The sequence below is a fragment of the Bactrocera neohumeralis genome, chromosome 4, assembly GCF_024586455.1.
Source record: "Bactrocera neohumeralis isolate Rockhampton chromosome 4, APGP_CSIRO_Bneo_wtdbg2-racon-allhic-juicebox.fasta_v2, whole genome shotgun sequence".
In the NCBI taxonomy this organism is placed as follows: Eukaryota; Metazoa; Arthropoda; class Insecta; order Diptera; family Tephritidae; genus Bactrocera; species Bactrocera neohumeralis.
In genome coordinates, this window is record NC_065921.1 from 38,653,377 (window position 1) to 38,676,083 (window position 22,707).

The 22,707-nt window shown below is 34.1% G+C and overlaps 1 protein-coding gene across 4 annotated transcripts in view; it reads right to left on the reverse strand.

The window, feature by feature from the left end:
• Positions 1 to 22,707, reverse strand: part of LOC126756070 (clathrin coat assembly protein AP180) — a 54,313-nt gene that overhangs the window by 28,539 nt on the left and 3,067 nt on the right. The window contains exons 1-2 of one of the 4 annotated variants that reach the window (XM_050468892.1): positions 20,177 to 20,342; positions 19,991 to 20,090 (exon numbers count right to left, since the gene is read on the reverse strand). The exons of 1 other annotated variant lie outside the window; for it this stretch is intronic. In XM_050468892.1, coding sequence (XP_050324849.1) covers positions 19,991 to 20,090; positions 20,177 to 20,230 — 154 coding nt within the window. In that variant the 5' untranslated portion in view covers positions 20,231 to 20,342. Of the gene's footprint in view, positions 1 to 10,892; positions 11,068 to 11,178; positions 11,491 to 16,983; positions 17,084 to 17,198; positions 17,331 to 19,990; positions 20,091 to 20,176; positions 20,343 to 22,707 lie in introns of those variants that run through there. 2 more of the 4 variants (XM_050468891.1, XM_050468886.1) reach the window with 2 other exon arrangements.

The window sequence follows — 22,707 nt, forward strand, 5'->3', positions numbered from 1 at the left end:
GATGTGGGAATGTAGCCACACAAACTGCAAAAATTATATCCGAATAAATAACTTCGTGTGTTACTGTAGGATATCGCTGTATAGTGTATACTACGAGGAGAATGAGATCGAAATTTTCGAAATTTTCGATAACCTTTTCAAAAAGTAGCATTAACTCTTTTGTGATCATTTGATATGACAAGCTATCAGCATTTATGTGGTGTAAGTTCGCTTAAGTATTATTTATTAAAATCCTTCTAATTAAGAAAAGAAAGTTACGACGGAAATGGCAACAAACTCGCTCACCTCTCGACAGAACACACCTTAATAAGGCAACAGCAGAATTAAAACAAGAAATTGCTCATACTAAGAATGAGTAATTTAATAAATATTTATCTCAACTATCCGCTGACAAAAAAGATGATTACTCACTTTGGAAAAGTACAAAGTATCTGAAACGTCCAACAAGTCACGTTGCACCACTAAAAGTTGCTTCCAATACATGGGCTAGAAGTGATTGTGATAAAGCTAACGCATTTGCAAAACATCTAGCTGAAACCTTTCGTCCAAACGAGGATAGTGAAATCGCGTTCCTCAGTAGTATTCAACAAGATCATGCAACAATCCCAGCAATCACCATTTGTGAACTTAAAAGTGAAATTAAAAAGCTTAAAGTTAAGACAGCAGCTGGCTTCGATTTAATTACAGCTGAAGTGTTAAAGCAGTTACCATACATATGTTTACGAAAGGTCACCTATCTTTACAATACAGCAATCCGTCTAACACATTTCCCAAGCCTTTGGAAAGTTGCCGAAGTTGTTATGGTTCCTAAACCAGGAAAGGATCCTCACGTAGTCTCGTCGTATAGACCAATTTCACTACTTCCACAAATCTCAAAACTTTTTGAAAAATTAATTTATCTAAGATTAAAATCTATAATCGACGAAAAGCAGTTAATCCCATCGCATCAGTTCGGTTTTAGAAATAAGCATTCAACAATAGAACAAATTCACAGAATAACATCAGAAATAGAAAAATCTCTGGAGGGGGGAAACGTATGCTCAGCTGTATTCCTTGACGTTGCGCAAGCGTTTGACAAGGTATGGCACGAAGGCCTTGTAGAAAAACTAAAATCATGTCTTCCGGCTGCGTATTGTGCTCTTTTAGAATCGTATATCACCATGAGATTTTTCCGCGTAAAACAAGGAAATTAATTCTCCAAACTTAAAGAAATTGAAGCAGGAGTTCCTCAGAGAAGTATCTTAGGTCCACTTTTATATATTCTGTATACAAGAGACTTACCGTTAGCACCAAACAGTATGACTGCCACTTTTGCTGATGACACCGCAAAACTATGCGTCGAAAAAACAGCAGAAAAAGCTGCGCTAAAACTGCAACATGCAATCAACTCTGTAGTAGGTTGGACTAAAAAATGGAGAATAAAACTAACCGGTGGCAAATCGGTTCATGTAAATTTTACAAACAAAAGAATCACTTATCAACCTATAAGTATTCTAGATGTCTGCATACCATACGCAAATACAGCTAAATATCTTGGCATCACGCTCGATGCTAGATTACGTTGGAAAGAGCATATTAAAATAAAAAGGATTGAACTTAATCTGAAATTGTCAAAAATGAAGTGGCTAATTGGGCGAGGGTCAAACCTGTCCATATACAACAAATTACTTCTTTATAAACAAATAATCAAGCCGGTATGGTCATATGGTGCGCAACTGTGGGGATGTGCCAATGATGGCAGTACTAATATTATACAACGTTTTCAAAACAAGGAGTTAGCATTGTAAATGCTCCCTGGTACTGCAGAAATGCTGATATTCATCGAGACCTAAGGGTGAATACAGTCGCCGAAGAAATAAGGAGTCAGGCAGATGCCCTCTACAAAAGGCTTAATACACATGTGAACGAGGAGGCGAGAAATCTTCTTTTCGACACTTGCCGCCCTAGTCGATTATGTCGAAAAAAACCACATAGCTTATTTGGAAGCTAAAATATAAAGAAATTAATTATTTACCATATATGTATGTATGAATATTACTATTAATTAATTTGTAATTTGTTTTTAAGTTATTCAAATCAAACTGCTCGTTAGTTTTGAAACTAGTTGTAGTGATATCAAACATTGTTAAAGTTTTAAAAATGTTTGTAATAAAAAAAAAAAATTATTTTCGTGAAAAAATTTTGAATCACAAAAACGGCTCTCTCCATGTCAAATATGACCGTACTTTTACTTTCATACAGTTTGCCGGAGTCAATTTCACTTGACTTCAGCCATTCATTATTTAATTATAACTTTTAGCCTACTTAAAAAAATTTTGTAAAGAAACGCATTCACTTTGCCGATTACTTTTTAAGCAACTTTATCATTATGCTTCAAGGTATTGCCGAGTTAAGTACCAACTGTTTATGTATTTAAATTTGTCATCATCAATCATTTGCTTTTCTTTGTTTACAGAATTCAATTTTTCCAAAATTCATTCATATATTTGGTTTTATTTAGTTAAAATCACGAAGATATGGAAATATAGTAAAAAGTCAATTTCTCCGTTAGCTACATCACTTCTCTGTGAGAATTTTGTGTGTGGCTTATGGAAGACTAATTTCGCATATTTATTTACTAAATATAACTATGACCCAATAAAATGTACATAGACAGTTGAGTTAACCCAAAGGGCATTTCGCCGAGGCTCATACCATTTTGTGTGGCGTTTCTAACTTTTCTATAATTGTGGTGCGGCTTACATATATTGGAATATTGTTCGGAAGTATGCAACTTTAGTTACCAATTAAAGCTGTGTCTTTTTCCTAGCCCTAACTGTTTAAACTTATAAAATCATCGGAAACTCATGTTGAACCAAACGATTCTGTCGCCTTTGCCAGGATTTTAATTCTTATTCATTTACATTTCAGCATTAAAAAAACTTATATCATCTTCTCTAAAGTAAAATCCTAAAACAAACTTCCTTATAACTTTCTTATCTTAGTTATTTACAACAAGAAAAAACGATTTCGGTTACTCCGTAACTTTAAGGGTTATATACAGTTAGAATAAAAAAACGATGTTTTTATTTCATTTTCTTATGTATGTACGTATATGTATACAAACAGAAAATTTCATATAGTTCCGGTGATTATTTTCGAAGTTACACGCAAATTTGAAGAGGCTTTTCAGAGTGCTTGGAAGTACAAGGCTAAACAGCGTTTTTCTCAAAATGGTGTTTTCAAAGTCGGTGACCAACATTACTCGAAAACGGCTAAACAGGTTAGTCTCAAATTTAAACATAAGCTTCTATGTTTTTCTATATATGTTTTAGTAATTAATCGAATATTTTTTCTCACCGATAAATATTTTTCTATACAATTTAACACCGAAATTTTGGTCAAAAATCGATTTTTTTTTTGAGAAACCGACATTTTGTAAAAAAAATTTATTTTACTTACTTTTTCGATTTGTTTTAATATACTTAACAATACTTTAACGAAATCTGTTTGGTTTTTAATTTCAGAGCATCCAGTTCAGAGGTATAGTGGTACCCCCTAAACGACTGTTTGAGAGGGGCTCCCGGAGATCAGTTATAGTTCTTTTCTAAATAAATAGTCTTAAAATGCAGTTAGAAGATACCACAACATGTGTACAAATTTTTGGATCAATAAATGCATATAACCCCGTAATACTCTATATATAAACGATTTATTACAAGAACTTGATTCCGATCGTTCAGATTTATGACAGCTGTATGCTATATGTATTCGCTCTGAATAGTTCCTTCGGATTTACCATTATTGCCAAAGATAATAAACCGTATCAAATTTCGTGAAAATATCTCGTCACATGAAACAGTTTTCCATACATCGTTACGATAGCTATTTGCTATGATGATTTCAGATGTCTCAGACACTGAGTAACTAGTTCGGATAGACAGACGAACATCGCTAAATCGACTTAGCTCGTCACACTGATCATTTAGATATGTATATATTTTTTAGGGTCAAAAAGTTCTAACGGATACTTGTTTAAACGAAACGGCGCACTATACAACGTATTAAATTATTAAGATTCTGACAGTTTCGGATCACCCATATATGTATTCAATTTGGCTCCCTCTGAAATATCTTTCTTTCGTCTTTGCATGAAAAATTGTCTAACAATCCCCAGTTCACTGACAAGCTCTTTATTACACCGCATGAAATGCTCTTTTACCCCTGTATATCTAAGCCACAAGTTTACCACAAAGCTTTTAACACCAAGAACGACACGTCGGAACACCTATAAAATGTATACATAGATGATCACCATGAAGAGCTCAGTCTGTTTACCAGCCTGTACGAGTATCACTGCCCCTCAGTCTGTATATACACGAACTAGCCCCTCATTTTTTGAGATATTGATTTGAAATTTTGCATAGCTGCCTGATCGATCAATGACAAATTCTTGCATGCAAAACTTATTTGACTCATGTCTTCGCGAAATTTGGCATGGATTATTGTCCAAGGCAACGGTACAATGTCCGAACAAATTATTCAGATCGCATGTTATATAGTTTACATACAAATTGACCGGTCAAAATCAAGTTCTTGTATGCAAAATTTTGTATTTGTAAAGGGTGTTATAGATTCGTTTCAATCAATTTTGACGTTTTTTCCTTCTTAATCGAAAATTGGGTTCTACCAAAGCCTCTCCTGCTCGCTGGTTTTCAGCACGTCGGTTTGGCGCTTACCTAAAACACCAGTTTTTAACAAATCAATATATTATTCTAATTTAAAAAAATTGTAATACTTTTAAGCAAAAAACAAGAGCAAACCTTGGTAATGAAATAATCTGTGAGATTGACTTGGATTATCTCACCAACTCATTGCCCTTGAAAGCTTCCTCACCCACGTCAGACGGGAAAAAATGTAAATCACGAAAAATACTCTGGCAATTAGCTATGTTTACCGCTCGTGCTAGTCGGATAACACTGTGTAAGTTAATACAATTAACAAACAGTTAATTTAGGCACCGTTGCGGCACTAGGAAATACTTGGCATAAACTTAACACGCTGGTGAGAACACGCCACTAATAAAACATAAATCATAACTAAACAAACAAACTGTAACTCTTTATGAGTAAATGCCAAGAGCAAAATTAAAATGCTCAAATTAAATTGATTAAATTTGCTACATGAAGCACTTTGAAAGAACTGGTAGAAACTAAGAACTGGTGTGTGTGTTCTATTGTTCGTATTTTTATTTAATTTATTCATTTTTTTATTAAATTAAATTCTATTAACGGCAAGTTTAATAATTCTACATTTCGTTATGCGTTTAAAGTAAAACAAAAGAAAAAGCAACACTACAATGGTTGTTTGCTCAGAGTTCTGTGAGATCTGTGGCACGTTACTTTGATGACCGATTTTGGCCACTTGGCGTGGCGGTAATTTGCACACAGCTTGAAAACTGCGCATTGTTTTTGTGTTTAATGCGAATTAGCTGAGTGATTTGACAGCTCTTTGTTTCCGCAACTCATTGCCGGCGCGGCTAATGATGGACGTTTTATAAAAGTAAATTATGCTTGTAAGAATGTTTGTTCATACGAGTATGTATTCGTGTGTAGAATGTGTAGAATGTGTGGTATCAAATTTCCAAAATAACCAAGTTAGTCTGCTCGTCGATCACATCACGCGCTACAGCCATTTTTTCCAGTAACTGGACAAATAATAACACTTTTGAGTTAGCATAATTAAAATTTTATTAATTGCGGCGTAAATGATTCGCCGAATGCGTTCATGAAAAAGAATACTCGCATTAATTGAACAATAACATTATTATTTGTGTTCGTTGCCGCAATTAGAATCTTATGGCGTACTTTCGAAAATTACTGGTGCTTTGTTACTGTTGGTCAGCAGGTGTTGGTAAAAGCAAAACAAAGTGACCACTTGTCATTAGTGCATAAATCAAGACACCACAGTATTAATGTCTGCATTAAAATAATGCGAAGTTTAATTTGGGATAATTTTAAATTTGATATATGCGAGGGACGGGCACGTTTCCTTTCTAATTTTGGTTTAAGTTTTAGGCAAAAAATTATTGAGCTTAATTGAAAAAAAGTATCGTAAATGTAAGCTCACTAGATCACAGATATTCTCAAGAAGTTTAGGTGCATGTGATCTATTAGGTCTAGAACCGTATTCGTGCGGTTTGTCAACAGATAGCGGAACTTGGTTATTATTCCAATATTCCGAACATGCGTTGAAAACCTTCTGTATTTTATAAAATTTGAATATTACTCCATGAAAATTGTTGCCAAATGCAAAACAAGCTCACAAAATCTTTAATAGTGACTCAAGAAGGATTTAAAAGTTTAAAAGCAGCAGAATTTATTCAAAAGCACGTAAATTGGTGCCATATGAATTTAAACCAGGAGACGTTGAAGGGCGATTTTACATGTCAAAAATGCTTGAAAGCTACAAAAAGAAGTCGTTTTTGTATCGTATTATTATAATAATGTATTCATTACGATGGGACCACAACAACCAGCTAAATCAAATGAAAAGCCAACTATCCGTAGCACCAAGATAATGCTCTACATTTGGGGAGATGAGAAGATCGGATAAAAGCATTAATGAGGAACGTTATTCACAACAACTCATTAAATTGAAGCAAGTGATTTCCGAAAAATGCCCGAAATTCACTGCTAGACCCGAGGCAATAATTTTCCCTCATGGGTAGTTTTGCCTCACCATGCTTATAGCTCAGACATTTACCTACAATTTGTTCCGGTCGATGCAGACCGCTCTCACCGTAAGATGGTCCACAACAGAAAAGGGTATATAACATTGGCTTTAATCATTCATTGCAGCAAGTCCGGCGTAATCCCTTTGGGATTAAGGCCACGTGATTGCCGGCCGAGCTATTCAAATACGAAGGCAAAGAACTGATAAGGAGCATGCATCAGCTCCTTTGTAGAATATGGTCGGACGAAAGCATGCCAGACGATTGGAACTTAAGTGTGATCTACCCAATCTAAAAAAAACTGAGCCAATCACCGTGGGGTAAGCCTACTCAACATCACATACATGGTTCTATCGAGCGTACAACTGACCAAATATTCACCATGTGCCAAATCTTGCAAAAAACCGTGAAAAGAGAATCGGCACACACTACCTCTTCGTCGATTTTAAGGCTGCTTTTGACAGCACGAAAAGAAGCTATCTTTATGTCTCTATGTCTGAATTTGGTATTCCCGCAAAACTAATACGGCTGTGTAAACTGACGATGAGCAAAACCAGCTCCAGCTAGCTCCATCTGGATCGGAAAAGACTTGTCCGTGTCGTTTTAAGCGACTCCCTATCGTACGACTTCTTCAATCTACACCTGGAGAAAATAATTTGAGCTGCAGCGCTGAATAGAGAAGGTACAATCTTCTACAAGAGTGTACAACTGCTGGCGTACGCCGATGACATCGATATCATTGGCCTCAACAACCGCGCCGTTTGTTCTGCTTTCTGCAGGTTCTACAAAGAAGCAAAGCAACAGGGTCTGGTAGTGTACGAGGGCAAGACGAAATATCTCCTGACATCAAACAAACAGTCGTCGCATTCGCGACTTGGCTCCCATGTAACTGTTGACAGTCATAACTGCGAAGTTGTAGATAACTTCCTCTATCTTGCAACCAGCATTAACACCAATACCAATGTCAGCCTCGAAAACCAACTCAGAATAATTCTTGATAACAGGTGCTACTTCGGACTGAATAGGTAAAGTCCTCACGAATACCGCAGTCAATGGAACGAAGAGCTGTACGAGATATACGACGACATTGACATAGTTCAGCGAATTAAAAGACAGCGGCTACACTGGCTAGGTCATGTTGTCCGAATGGACGAAAACACTCCAGCTCTGAGAGTATTCGACGCAAGAGGAAGATCTCCCCTCCGTTGGAAAGACCAGTTGAAGATGGACCTGGCTACACTTGGAATCTCCAATTGGCGCTAAATTCGTCATTGAAGAAGAAGAAAAGTATAGAAAGATTTTTTCTCTTTAGTATAATCTATGCTATTGGTGGCAATCGATAAAAAACTTAATTCAATACATTTTATTTCAAAATATTTCAATATTTTTTGAGGATCAATATGTGGTTAGAAACGTTCGCAAATTAATACAAAATTGAGTATATGTACACAAAAGATATTCAAACCCCAAATTTCGCAAGATATTTTATATACATAACTGCTCTCGAATATTTTCCTGATTTTGACAGTTCTGCCTAATATACTTACTATAATAACGGTTGATAGTATTCGGTAATATACACAAAATGAAAACAGGAAAACAGGTAGATAGACGATATTTATTAGTAAAGTACATTTTGGTATTTTGATGTGGAACGGCAATTATTTTGATATACATTCGTAATAGGGATAAAAACCTGATAACCTTTTGTGGTTGTTCTATTTTATCTATTTCCTCATGAGTACTACTACCAGTATTTCTTGGTTTACAACGGGTGTTTGACCAAGTGTGGCATCTAGGCATGGTACTTAAAATAAAAAACCTGCTTCCTGCTCCATTTTCCTTTTATTAAAATCAAACTTAAATAATCGACACTTTTATGTTCCAATTGCAGGGGAACTGCCAAACTGTACTGTATATTTGCAGATATCCCACAAGGACCAGAACCAGAACCTATCCTTTATACAATATTCACTGCTAATATACCTGTTGTCAGTGATGTTCAAGTTGCTATCTATGCTGTTGATGCAGCTATAATTGCATCTAAAGAACTGCGACAGAAGTGTTTCCAGTTATTTAAAATGAAATAGTTGAAATAGAGCGATGGCTTAAAAAGTGGAAAATAAAGGTTAATACTGAGAAGTCAAAACACGTCATATTTGCCTCAAGAAGAGTAGATTGTCCGGCAGTATTTTCAAATATTATACAAATTCTTCTTGGTAAATTCGCAAGATATCTTGAACTAGATATAAATCGAATATTAACTTGGAAATTCATATTGAAAGCGGGACAAAAAATATATAAAATATATTTAATTATTCTATATAAAAACAAAAAATGTATTGGGTGTTTGGGAGCAAATCACAGCTTAGTTTGGAGAACAAAGTTAGGCTTTACAGGGATAATTTAAAGCAAACCGGTCAAACAGTCAACAAGGAATATTATTTGAACGTTATGCGTCGTTTGCGTAACGCTATCCGCCTAAAAAGGCCGGAATTGTGGAAAGGCAAATCTTGGTTTTTACACCACGATAATGCACCATCCCATACTGCCCTCGTAATTCGTGATCATTTCGCCAAAAACTCAACCCATATCGTTCCGCAACCACCGTTTCAACTGATCTGGCGCCGTGCGACTTCTGGCTGTTCACCAAGCTCAAAAGACCGCTCCGGGGACACCGTTTTTATACGATAGAGGAGATTCAAGCCGCAGCGAAGACGGAACTGAAGGCCATCCTGGAAAGTGACTACAACCAGTGTTTCGAAGATTGGAAAATCCGTTGGCATAAGTGCATTGCATCGGGAGGGGATTACTTTGAAGGGGATGAAATTGATTTGGAAGAATAAATAAAGAATTTTCAAAATAAATACAGTGTCTCCTTATTTTTTGGGCACAGTAGTACGTATAGACATATGCTAATTGTAGAGTACCGCAAGCCAATCGAACATAGAAATTTTTCAACGATATCAGTTCAAAACGGCTAGACTTATTATTTATGCGCCAATGACCAAATTTATAAAGGTCTAAACATTCTTTACGTTAAAGATGAAATTCGCAAAATAAGCACAAAATATGTTGAAGGACTAATTGATCATACAAATGTTCAGGCAATAGCCCTACTAAATAATAACGATACGACCCGAATACTTAAAAGAAAACATGTGTTACATATACCTTTTAGAAATTAAATTTTTGTATATTAAAAAAATATTATTTATAAAATTTAGAGTATAAAAACTGTTCTAACTATTTCTGTTATAATATTAAGATGTTTAAAAAATTTACTTAATGTCTTTTATTTTTTTATTACTCAAGTGTGTAGGATCCTCTCTAAAATTATGTCAAATAATTTGGTAAGTTAAGCACATTAAACCTGAAAGTTATGATATGATTGAACTTGCAACTATTTTGATTTTATAGAATACTTCTTAGAATTTTATAGCAAATTAAATCAAGACATCGAAACTTTAAACCAACTACACCCTTCATTTGCATTTCGAATTACAACAAATTTCGCTTAAAATTTTGTTAATGTTGCCAACTGTTATTACGAAAATGTATGAACTTTTACGACAATTTTAGATGTTACTGACAACTGCACTGCACACAGGGTTGTAATAACACAAAAAAAGTTGGAAAAATAAATCAAAACTCCACCTTACTCCTTTGATAAAACATATTTTCATTTGAAATGGAATTGAGTACAAACAACTACAAGAAAAGGATGGTAATACACACCTCAACCCCTCCTTTCAAAAACAATGTAATAATTTCAGGCATAAATTTGAAAATTGTCTAACCTTTATCATTTAAGTTTTGAAAATCTTATTTATTCAAATTTAAAAATGTAATAATTATTAGTCATTGCGGCAGTTTTCCAGTGATAATAAATTATCGGTAAGTAAATAAGAATACGTTATTCGAAACAAATGTATATGTATGTACGTAGTATATGTATGTATGGAATGTACATCAAGCTTCATTCCTTGTGCTCAAATGTACATGAGGTGCACTGCACTTATAGCTCACATAACCTAAAAAAGCCAGGTGTCATTATGACAACGTAGCAACCGTTTCTAGAAAGTTTAAAGACAATTTTTTATAGGGATCTCGTCGGATTTAAAAATGAAAGATGCAAAATTCTTCAATCAATAATAGACACTAATGGGTTAACTCGTACCTTCCGTTGCTGTGCTAGCACTAGCTTCAGTTATTGTATTTGTTGTCGTTGTGCTGCCTCCGTTTTCAGCAGCATTCGCCGGCTCGATACGTATACGTCGTATTACACGTCTACGCACACCGCGCTCATTACTGTTATTTTCTTTAACTGGACCACAACACATTACTGCACAGACCTAAAAGATATGAACGACCCATGTTAACAAAGAAGAAATAGTACCCGAGTGGCTCTAAATGCAAGCTGCAAGGTACCATAAGCGCTTACGAAGTGACAGGTCAACACTTACTCTTATTATGAGATAGATAACGCCGAAAACTATAATTATTATAAATATAGCAGCGACATCATCCATTTTCAAGACGCCGAGTTGAAGCTATGCAATATTGTCGTTTTATTATAACACAGTTATCGCGGATTGTGTAATTATAATTGGAGAATTATAATTAGAATCGGGAAGGGTGGAAAATAATGCTATTCTTTAAACAAAGAACTAATACTGTTATAATATAATATTTCTGTTTTCGGCTGTTTCAATTTGTGTTTTATTATTATATCAACTTTTTTTGGCTTTTTGCTTTCTTTTTGGTAGGCACTAACTAAATAACGGAACACTTCACAGAGCCTGGTTATCACGACACAACTAAAACAACATATATCGCTGACATTTGACTTCACTTGTAGTCTTTTATAAAGAAATTGATAAAGCGCAAGCCCAATAAACCACAAGAGACCACGAAAAATGCGTGTGCATGTACATACATATATATTGTGTTGGTTCTTTGATTGCCAAACCCTGCCAAACACTGTGCGAGTATAATTTTAAACAGAGCAGCCAGTATTATGCTCTTCAGGGTACAATTTGGAATTAATAACAAATTAAAATGTGACTAGTCTCATTTTGCACCCGTTGGGGTTAAAAAGGATGACTAGTCTGTAAAAGCTTGAAAAAATTACTTTTTCGGGATTTAAAAGGGTACTAATAGTCTCTTCATAGGATACGCTCAATCCAAAGTGAACTATACGTTCGAAATAACAACATTTCTGAAGGCAAGATTAATACTTATCCATGGATATGGAATAAATAGAATGAAAAATCTGACATGTTTGATCTCTTTTGATGGAAAGATTTAGGGCAGAATAGTGTTCTTAAATGCTCAATAAACTGCTGAATATATTAAAATTCAGTTCGATATTATAGTTTACTTAGATTCATTCGCATTCATAAACACTTACATACGTATATTTATGTACATAAATACTAGAAATACTGAAATGAAATCTTAATTGAACTAACCTTTAATGAAGGTATGTAAGTAAATCATGTTCTTTTTAAAAATCTGACCATCTAGTTATTTTGGAAAATCAATCTTAAAATTATTTTCACCCATTCCTTGTGAGATACCTCCTCATTATCTGATAAATATTATAATTAGCTACTTCCAAAATAGGAGATGGTTATTCGACACGGACGAGGGCACTCACTATCTCCATGACAATGGAACCTGATATACGACGGAGTGCTAAGAATACCGTAACCAAAAAATCTGAAAACAATCACATATGCTGATGGTCTCATAGTGGTAGCAGTGGCTAAGCATCTGAATGATCTCCGGATCAAATGTAATGACTGCATAAATGGTTTGCGCCGATGTTTGTTACAAATAAACCTAGAGCTGACTGTATAGAAAACAGAAGTCTTGCTAATGAGCTCCAGGAAAATTGATTATTTCATAGGCACAGTTGAAGTACCTCGGTGTAATAGTAGACTTAAGACTCAAATTCAAAGGACACTTAGAAAATACGAAATATGAAACAAATAAAATCTATGGAAAATAAAGTCTGTAAATAGTAAAATAGTAAAAGTAATGAGATCAGTTATATATATGTATATCCAATATGGATAAAGCCGCTAGAAATAAAATCAAATGTTAGACCAATTAACATAGGGTATAGATTTTCTGTAATACGCGTGATAAGTGCTTTTCGAACCATATCAAACGAACCTGCTGAGGTATTAGCCAGTATGGCGCCGATTGATATCCAGAGATACAAATTCGCGTGAATATATAACTTATCAAAGACGTCTACCGCAGAAAAAAGGGAGAAGAGAATCAAAAGCATCGCAATGTGGCAGCAACGGTGGCAAACTCGAAGGACGGTAAACCCAAAGACTGATTCCGGACATACATTCGTGAATAGATAAACAACATGGGGACCTGGATTTTCAACTGACTCAAATACTCAGTGACCATGGATGCTATAGAAGCTACCTATTCAAATATCGTCATGATGTAAGTCCATATTGTCGGACGTGTAGTCTGAGTGTACTCAGAACACATACTCTATCAATGGTCTTGTTTTTTTAAGTATAAGGGATAAGCTGAAAACCACACTTGGAGGTGGTCTTACGGAGGAAATATTTTACTGGTCTTATGTGCGAGTAATACTTTGTCCAGTGAATAGTAGAGACATGCGATGGGAATAGGTTAGGTTTAGCGGATTAAAGTCTCGCACTCCGGCTTTCGATGCTTCCTCCTACTACAAAAAGAGAGAGAGGGAGAACTGGTTGCGGTAATCAATATGTAAAATTAAAGTTCAAATTTTTGGTATTTACAACAACTTTCGCAAAAATTTCGAATTTTTTTATAAGAATTTGGAAAGTTATCGTTTTTCCAACATGTCGATTTATTGTTCGATTCTTGGTTCTCTTTTTTTAATCTTTGTAATATTCAGCATTTTAAGTGCCTAAAAAGTTCGAATTAATTCGATTTGATTGTTTTAAGTGATTTTAAGTCTTGTTTCAGGTCAGAACCTAACCACATATTTTATATATTTTCCGAGTAGCACGTTTTGTTCACTGGGTTGTAAAAATAAATTTTATAGACACATTTATTTATTTTCGTGAACCCCAGCACCTTATCTATCTATAATGATTTGCAATAATTTGCCGAATCACAACTACAACAAAATTTTGCTTTAGACTTTTGCTAGCTTATTTCACAATTTAGATATACTCGTTACTATGTTTGCCCGCATGCACATAATACATATGTATATGTGTACTCGCATACATACATATAATGGCTAATGCGTAAAGCAGTAGCATAGTAAATATGCAATAATTCATGTCAACTGATAAACTGATAAAACAAAAGTAAGGGTACATATGTGCTTACAATGTACTCTAATTGTGTTTCCGAAAAAATAACTATTTAAATATAATTTTGTTATAACAAATTCAAAAGGACATCATAAATAATCTCTCTAACTAAAACAAATGGTTGTTCGTATGCTTGTGTATGTATTTCGCTGTAAAGTGGTCATGACGACGCAGCGCTAATTTTAAATATTGAAGAATCACTAATCCCTTAAGCAGTCACATGAATGTTGTTCAATAAAATGTGTCACTTCGCTGAGAGATTAACTAAGCACTTGAACTCAAGTGTCGTCTAATGTTCTTTCACGTGAGAATAAGACATTTAAAAGCTTCTTTTTATAAACTAAAATTAATTGCTTAGTTTTAATTTACAACTCAAACATGGATTCCTTCAACTACTTAGGCATTACGCTGTATATTTTCGACAAACTTTCTGTTCAAAAGTACGGTGTAATATTGCATAAGACAGTGGAGAATACTGAGCTACAACTATAAACGAAAACACCACTGGAAAAGGTTAGGAAGCCAAATTCAACCAAAAGAAAAAAATACATGCTTATTATATTTCCTTAGCTAATTATTGACAATAAATTCAAGATTGATAATGTATTGTTGATATTCATCGAATATTATAAGACTTAGCAGTTAGCTTACTAAAATATCTATAACACTAAATGTGAGAGAGTAGAGTACTGATGGAAACTGACGATGAAATCTTTGCAAAGGAAGTAATTAGTTAATAAAGTCACAGCTGCTCACAATTCAATAAAAATATATAAAATATAAATTCAGTTATGTTCTGCATTTTACTTTCACATGCCTGTTCCAGAAACCTAATAATTTTTTGATGTTAAAAAACAAAAAAAAAAATTTTTGATGTTAAGATGTCAATTATAATCGCTTAAGCGGTGTCTTCGCCAATTAAGAAGAAGAAAATGTCAACAAGAGATATGCGGGCAGAGGAAGGTTCGAGGAGGAAGAGTTTTCTGCTAAGAGCTTTCCGTTAAGTTTAGCCTCAGCATACTGGACCACTTGAGTATTTCTCAAGCAAAAGTGACTGTAGAAATACTGCTTCGAAGTGCAACTTCATTAAAGGAGTGCATTCAATCCGACAGCGCGCTCAAGGTTGGGCAAAAAGTATCTGAAATCACTAGCAATAGCATAAAGTTTTTTCGATGTCAGACTGGTTTGGGCGCCTGGTCATAGCTGAATTGCACAAAACTGCGAAACTGAAGGGAACACTTACCTAATCTATTCAGACTGGGTCGGTGTCACGATAACAACGAATATACACACATATGAAGACAGATATAATTTCAATTTCTGCAAATTGGTTTGATGACAAAAAGAAAGACTTCGAATTAAATGAAATTCATTTGGTTTGCAGAACATCTTAACGTAGAACCGCTTACGCGATTATAGCCGAGTTAACAACAGCGCGCCAGTCGTTTGGCAGAACACCGTAACTAAAATTAACAAAGACGAAACCACATAAATTTCTCGGTTTCTGGAACAAGCCTGGTTATTGTAAAATATTAGGGTTAAAAAATAATGTGGTTCTTTCGCAGCCTTTTAAACGTTATGTGGTATGGGTACGTCTAACCTACTCCACTCAATCAACTGCTAAAGTTGGTTAGCTGACTTGTGGCTGATTCACATGCAACTTTTGTTTCGCTTTACGAAAGACATTTGCTTTGACAGATGAGCTCGATATATGTTTTTTATGAGTTCATTCACATCGAAGTGAATTAAAACAAAGCAAAGCAAAATTTCGGTTAACCAAGTCGCCATTTTTATTAGCAAAGCAAAAAAAGGAATCGGACATTTTATTCTTCATCTTTGTTTCAAAGTATATGTAAGGATAAGTTAGAGAATTGGGTATGGAATCACCTTTGGCAAAACAGATGGAGCTCACGTCAAAATTATGCACTGAAGTGCTGACTGGTTCCAGGAAGACAAATCAATAATCTATGCAGCATGTTAAATCATTAGGAACCATTGTTGGTAAGCGATTTGTATCGAGAAATAGTCATTTGGATTGACAAATTTGGTTATATGATCATCAAATCAACAGTCCATGCTAACAAATAAGTTACGACTAAATAGTTGGAAAACAACATTCGGTGCGTTGTTGGCAAAATACTCATAAAGCCAGTTGTTAGGAATAAAAAATACAAAATTTAACGGAAATAATTTATAAAACCCAATCATCCGGCTCTTATGTCCGAAATTCTATTCAAACACAAAAAGTCGTACAAACTTAATGTTTCTATTTATTTGTCTGTCCTTTATTCAATGCAAAAGTTCGACACTTTAGGAGAAATACCTTTTAATGCAGGTCCAATAAAAAATTCACCATTTTTTAAAGCATGAAAGCTTTCCAATTTCAGTAATGTCGAAGCTTGCCCGCTTAAATGGCAGTGAAGCTAGAAACAGCAATTAATTCAAAATACAACCTCAAAGTTTTGGTGAACGCATTCGCTAAAAAATATTTTTTATTAAAGAAGAATTAAGAAAAGAATGTGCGGATGGGTAATATTCTATTTCATGATCTTGACCTTAATTGTCGTTTTATTTTTAAGCATTGTACAAGTAAGTTTTCTAAAACCTTACATGTTTTCTCTGGCCTAAATTTTAACGCGTGATCCACTGAAGGATGGCTATGCTCTCAAGCACTCGTATAGTTGATGCAATCCTTTCTTATCACTCACATCTACGTACATGAATACAATTGCCAATTGAACGAGCTTTTAAAGGTGTGATGGAAGCTACCGATAAAAAGCATTATGAAATTTTCGCAACTATTTGATTAAATTTTTATTATTTCGTGCATTATTGAACTCTATCATAACAAGAGACGTCACACGCACTCCCTATCAGTCGCACCCACAATTATTGTATTTGTAAATGACTTGAATGACTTTTATCACTGACCTGCATGCCGTACATAGCGTGGAACGCGGTGTATGTGGGTACGCCGACGCATCTGATAGTATAAATGCCTTTCCATTGTACAAAAGAGCTTTATCATCCACTAAGAGAGAAGTGAACACCCTTAATATTCATTTATTTATTGTAACTTATGCAATATTTTATTTGAGTGTTGCTGCTATCACTGCCATTACAAAACATGGCGCTTACGTACTTACTTTTAGTAAAAGTGCGATAGCGAAAAGCCCCAACATGCAATAAATATAGGTGAGTTCATCCATGTTGTAGAGGCTTAGATTTCGAGTGTGCCAAAACAGTTTGGTTAAAGTTGTTTAAATTACGATTTTTACACGTTATAAATTTTGTAATGATTTTGTTTTGATAACTAATTTGCGCCATAATTGAAATACCAATGACGTTTGAATAAAACATTTTTGGTTTTGGAATTTTCAAACATTTTAGAACAAACATAAAAAGTGACACAAAAATTAATAAGCACAGAGGAGTGTGGAAAATGTAATGCAAGATTCATATAATTCAAAATAGCGTTATTTTTTATTTCGATTTTTTCTTAATAAATTCTAGTTCTTAATTATTTATTTAAAGTTTCTTGAGGGGTAGTTAGAATTTTCAAAAATTTGCATTTTCGTTTATTTTTAAAGTTTACTATCGTAGATGTATTCGCTAAAATATGCAGTAAGTCCGACTAATACTTTTCGAGTTAATCGATAACAAGAAAAAGGTTATTTAGGGCTGTTGTTGTAGCGGCAAAAAACATTCTTGGAGTAATTTCGATGAATGGTGCCGAGATGACAATCCTTGGCTGTATAAAAATCCAGGTCCGTTCCGATTACTTATATCCAGTTGTCGTGAAAACAGTGCTCTGGAGTGTTAGTGTAAAACATTAAATGCGTTCTTCTCAAAACTATGTTTTTTAAACTAGTAACCACTGTAGCTCCAAATAGATTTCAATGAAATTTATAAAGCTCTTTCAAAACTAATAAAAAATGAATGCTTTTTTCCGACTAATTTTAGATGAACTTCCAAGGATTATTGATGATAACCACAAGGAGCTTTGGCTGGAAGTGGGTCAATTCAAACCGCCATCACTTTTAAGTTTTTTTCCAAATTTCTGTCAAGACAATTCGAAATCTTAAGTATTTAATGATGCCGTGTTTTTACTTTTATAAAATAAAATAATTTAATGACAAACAAAAATTAATTGCTCATTTGTAAAAATCGTAAACCATGATCCGAATGCAAGCCTCACCGACAATAATTTTGTCTAAACTGTAAGTATTCATTTGGAAATAAATACCTACTAATTTTGATAGCAAAAATAAAGTGGAGATAAAAATTGCATATTGATAATATTAAAATCATTTCGGTTATAGAAAACGATCTCTTATAATACCCTAAACAGGGCATAATAAATTTGGTACGAATTTTCTAAAACCTAGCAGGAAACTAATTGCTCAGTTTATCGGATCACTGTAGCAAATAGCTGGCATACAAACAGAATGATCAAGATTATATTCTTCTATAGAAAGCTTTTTCATTTGAAAAAATAACTTCACGACATTTAGCATGGATTGTAGTAGAGTAATTCCCGAAGAAATTGTTTTGATCGGGCTACTATAGTATATAGCTGCCCTACAAACTGACCCAGCAAAATCAAGTGCTTGTAGAGAAAAACATTTTTATTTGACGAGATATCTTTATGAAATTATTGTTCAAAGCAACGAGGCAGTATAGGTATATTACAAGTATGTCATATGACACTCATACCAACTGAAGTTGTATGGAAACTGCTTCATTTGTGTAGAGTATTACAGTTTCGATGCAACCGAAGTTAACGTTCTTTCGTGTTCTATTATAATAGTTTTAAACTTATCAATTGCTTTCTACAAATGAAATAAAGAAAGCTCTTCAAACATAGAGAACGCGTTCTTAAGAAGCACTCAATAAAATTGTGTAACTTTACAGCGTAACAAAAAGACTATATCTTACATAATATTAAATATTTATATAAGGAGTTAGATGGGTTTACGGGTTTAAAAAAGTCGAATTTTTATTATCTCATTAAATTCTACAACACATCTAGAACATTGTTCTAAATTTTCAAGATTATTCGAGCAATAGTTTTGGAGATATAGCCTTGAGAACTTGTGCGCTCGAGGATAATTTGGCTAAGTGCGTCGTCTTTAAACGCGTTTTTCTCGAAACTCGGTTTTTGAAATCGGTTGAAAAGATTTCTGGAGAACTACTCAACCGATCTTCACGAAATTTTCACAGGTCTTTGAGATACAATTCTTAAAAACTTTTATGAAGGATTTTTTTATTTCGAGTACAATCATTTGAAAAAAAAAATATAGCGAAATTTTCAGTTTTTTGTAAAAATTAATCCAATTTTCAATTTCTTTTTCTTCAACCAAGTTCTGAGTTAAGGTTTTAACTAAAATACGCATTTTTTCACTTTATACTATATGTTTAAAATATTCCATTATGTCAAATTCAATGTCAAAAATGTCAGCTAAATTGACAATAGTACAATTTGAATTTCAATGCGTTTATCATCAAGAAAACTGAATCAAACAGCATCATGGTAATAATTTCAATGACGATAACATTTCACAACAATTCTATTAAACGTTTCGATTATAAAGTTTTCAGCTGTTGTCAATATGGCACAAATAATCGTCATTGTCGTTGAATTTAGGATAATCAAAATTAAAAAGATAAGTCAATTACTTATGTCTAAATTCTTTTTTTAAATTATTAGTCGACACCACTTTTGTATACATAAATTTGTCAATGAATGAATGAATGCAAAATGCCAGTAATTTCACCGATAATTTTGGGCAACAAAAATTAATGACTGTCAGACTGGAACAGTAAATAACACAACTGTCAACACGTTTTCGGCACGTTCATTTGGATTGAAAAAAAATCTGTCCGCCAACCTGGAAATTGTGTGATGGAATCCATAAATTTTGGTTTTTCTACTAACCTGCGATTTCAACAGGTCGTCGTGGCCTTCTGGGTTCAGGTGTTTGATAATAGGTACGCACATGGTTGTCCGCTTGATGTTTGAAGCCTTTATAGAGTATCTTAATAAACAATGAAAGTGAAATTTATCACACATATGCACACGTTTACCGTAGCAATTTATTGCCGAAACCATCTGTTTACTTACGATAAACAATAAAATCATTAAAAATGACAAATAGATGACGTCTGAGAAATACATTTTGCTGTTTTTTGCAATTGGCTATTTAAAATCTGACTTTTGTTGCTTTAATAAACTATAATTAATTTCCTCTAATACGTTAGACACTTGTTTAATTGTAGCGCGTCTTTCAGTAAATTAGCATTCAAAGTATTTACTAATTAAGCACTCGTTCAGCAATAATCGCGACGATATGTGTGTCTTATCAATATGCTAAGTAAAAGCTTCGAAGCTTTTGGAGCGCACCTACGACAAGATAACGAAGAGTGAGCATGCGCTGAGCGTTTCGATAAAATTTATTTTGCTCTGAATGTATAATATGTGTGGTACATACATACATTTATGAGCATGATAAATTCAAATGAAGATAGGTTGTGTTTGGATTGCTCTTAGTAAAGCCGTACCTGTCAGCAGATGTCGTAAAAAGTGAGTAATAGATAAGTCGCAGGGAGTATGGGCGAGGAGAAGGGCGTAAAGTATGTACGCAAATGAAATTTTGGATGAAAAGCTGTATGAATTGTTGTGATAAACAGTCTACAATGCTGACAAGTAGGCGGTTAAACGCTGTAAACAAATTCTTTAAATGTTATCTAAAAACAAGAAATACATTAATTTCGGCTGCGGTTAAGCTATTATACCCCACACAGATGCATTTCTTATAGCAACTTTATGTATTTATATACGTAAATATGAAAATGTAACCAAGTAAACTGTTTGCATCCAATGGAAAACCTTTTGCTAAGACATTCTAACCACGTCGCCTGATATAAACAACCTCTATGCTACAATGGTCGGAACTAAACAATATGCTGGGAGATTTTAAAGCTGACTTTAATCTTGAATAATTTTTGTCAAATTTTTTGAAAATCTCATGTCAAATAAATATAAAAGAACTTAATATTGATCGATCACTTTGTATGGAAGCTATATTCTGTAGTAATCCGGTAATTAATAATTAGCACCTTCTTGAGGCGAAACTTTCTGTAACTGAGAGAGGAGTTCGCGAAGGATATGATTAAATCGACTCAACTCGTCACGCTGATCTTTTCTATATATAGTACAAGAATACAAGTATATATTATAGAGCGACGTTTTCTTCTAGCTGTTACAAACATCATGCCAAACTCAGTGTACTCTGTTCAGGGTATAAAGACTGCGAATGTTTGTTGCTCACGAGAATGCGATGGAAAATAACGAAAATATAAATACATAAACATAGTCGTTAGTCTTTGTGAGGAAAATATGTAAACAAGTTAAAATAAATTCCAAATTTAATACCAAAACTTAGTTTAAAACAAGAAAAAACGGTAACTTTGGTTGCACCGAATCTATAATACCCTTGACAAATACTAAAGATTTGTTAGTTGAAGTTAATTCCGAACTGAAATTCTTTAGATATTATATTATTTCCAAAGGTAACCCTGGTCTACAGTGATTTCGTTGCCCTAGATATGGTATAAGATCGGTGTTGGATACTCTTGCAACATGCTGCTACAGAGTATAATAGCTTTGTTCACTTAACTGTTGTACGTATCAAGTAAAACTAATCAAGATAGATATAGGGTTATGTATGTATAACTGATCAGGATTACGATGCGAGTTGAAATCCGGATGTCTGTCGGTCGTCCGTTCGTCCATCCGTCTATTTATGTAAGCTGTAAATTGAGTACAAAATAGTGATATCTTAATGAAACTGTGAGCTAAAAATCTTAAAAACATGGGTGTCTGTTCATATTTTCCAAACCATTCAAGCTGTAATAACAAAATTTACTCAGGACAAATCCCTTAAGCACCGCTGCCAACACTGTGAAATTGATAACCCCGCCCACTTCCCATATAACAGAACTGTTAAAAACTACTAAAAACGCGATAAGTCAACTCTCTGACATTCCTATTTTACAGTGTAAAAATGAACGAAATCGGGCTACAAAAACGCCTACTTCCACATTCCAGGGTACAAATCAAGAAACAATATATATAACGAGATAAAACTTTGCATCAATAGTGCCTTTGAAGTATATCACCAAGTATATCAAAAGTTGTCCAAATCGAATCAGAACTGTTCAAGCCCCTAGGTACTGAATATGTGGACCCAATGCTTATACTTAACTTTTTATCGAAAATATCGGTCAATGTGTGAGGTATACAATTGAAATGCAAAGATAATCTTTTCCTGATAACAGTATGTCTTCTTGTTCAAACTGGGTTGAATCAGGTCAATACTTCCCTTACCCCCATATACATAATGTGATATCTTGGAAAAAAAAATTGAGACCCTTTCTTTTTCTATTAACGGTGCATATTTGTGCTTAGAATCAACACCATATAACCAACAAGCCTTATGTACCCCGCCTTTTATCGTTGCAAGTTGAAAGGACACGAAATTGTTCATCAATACCCGAACTTAGCCCTTCGTCACTTGTTAAATTTTACATTACAAAAAAAAAACATCAAACAAATTAATTTATAGTTACTCGTATATCTAAATTAGAATGCAT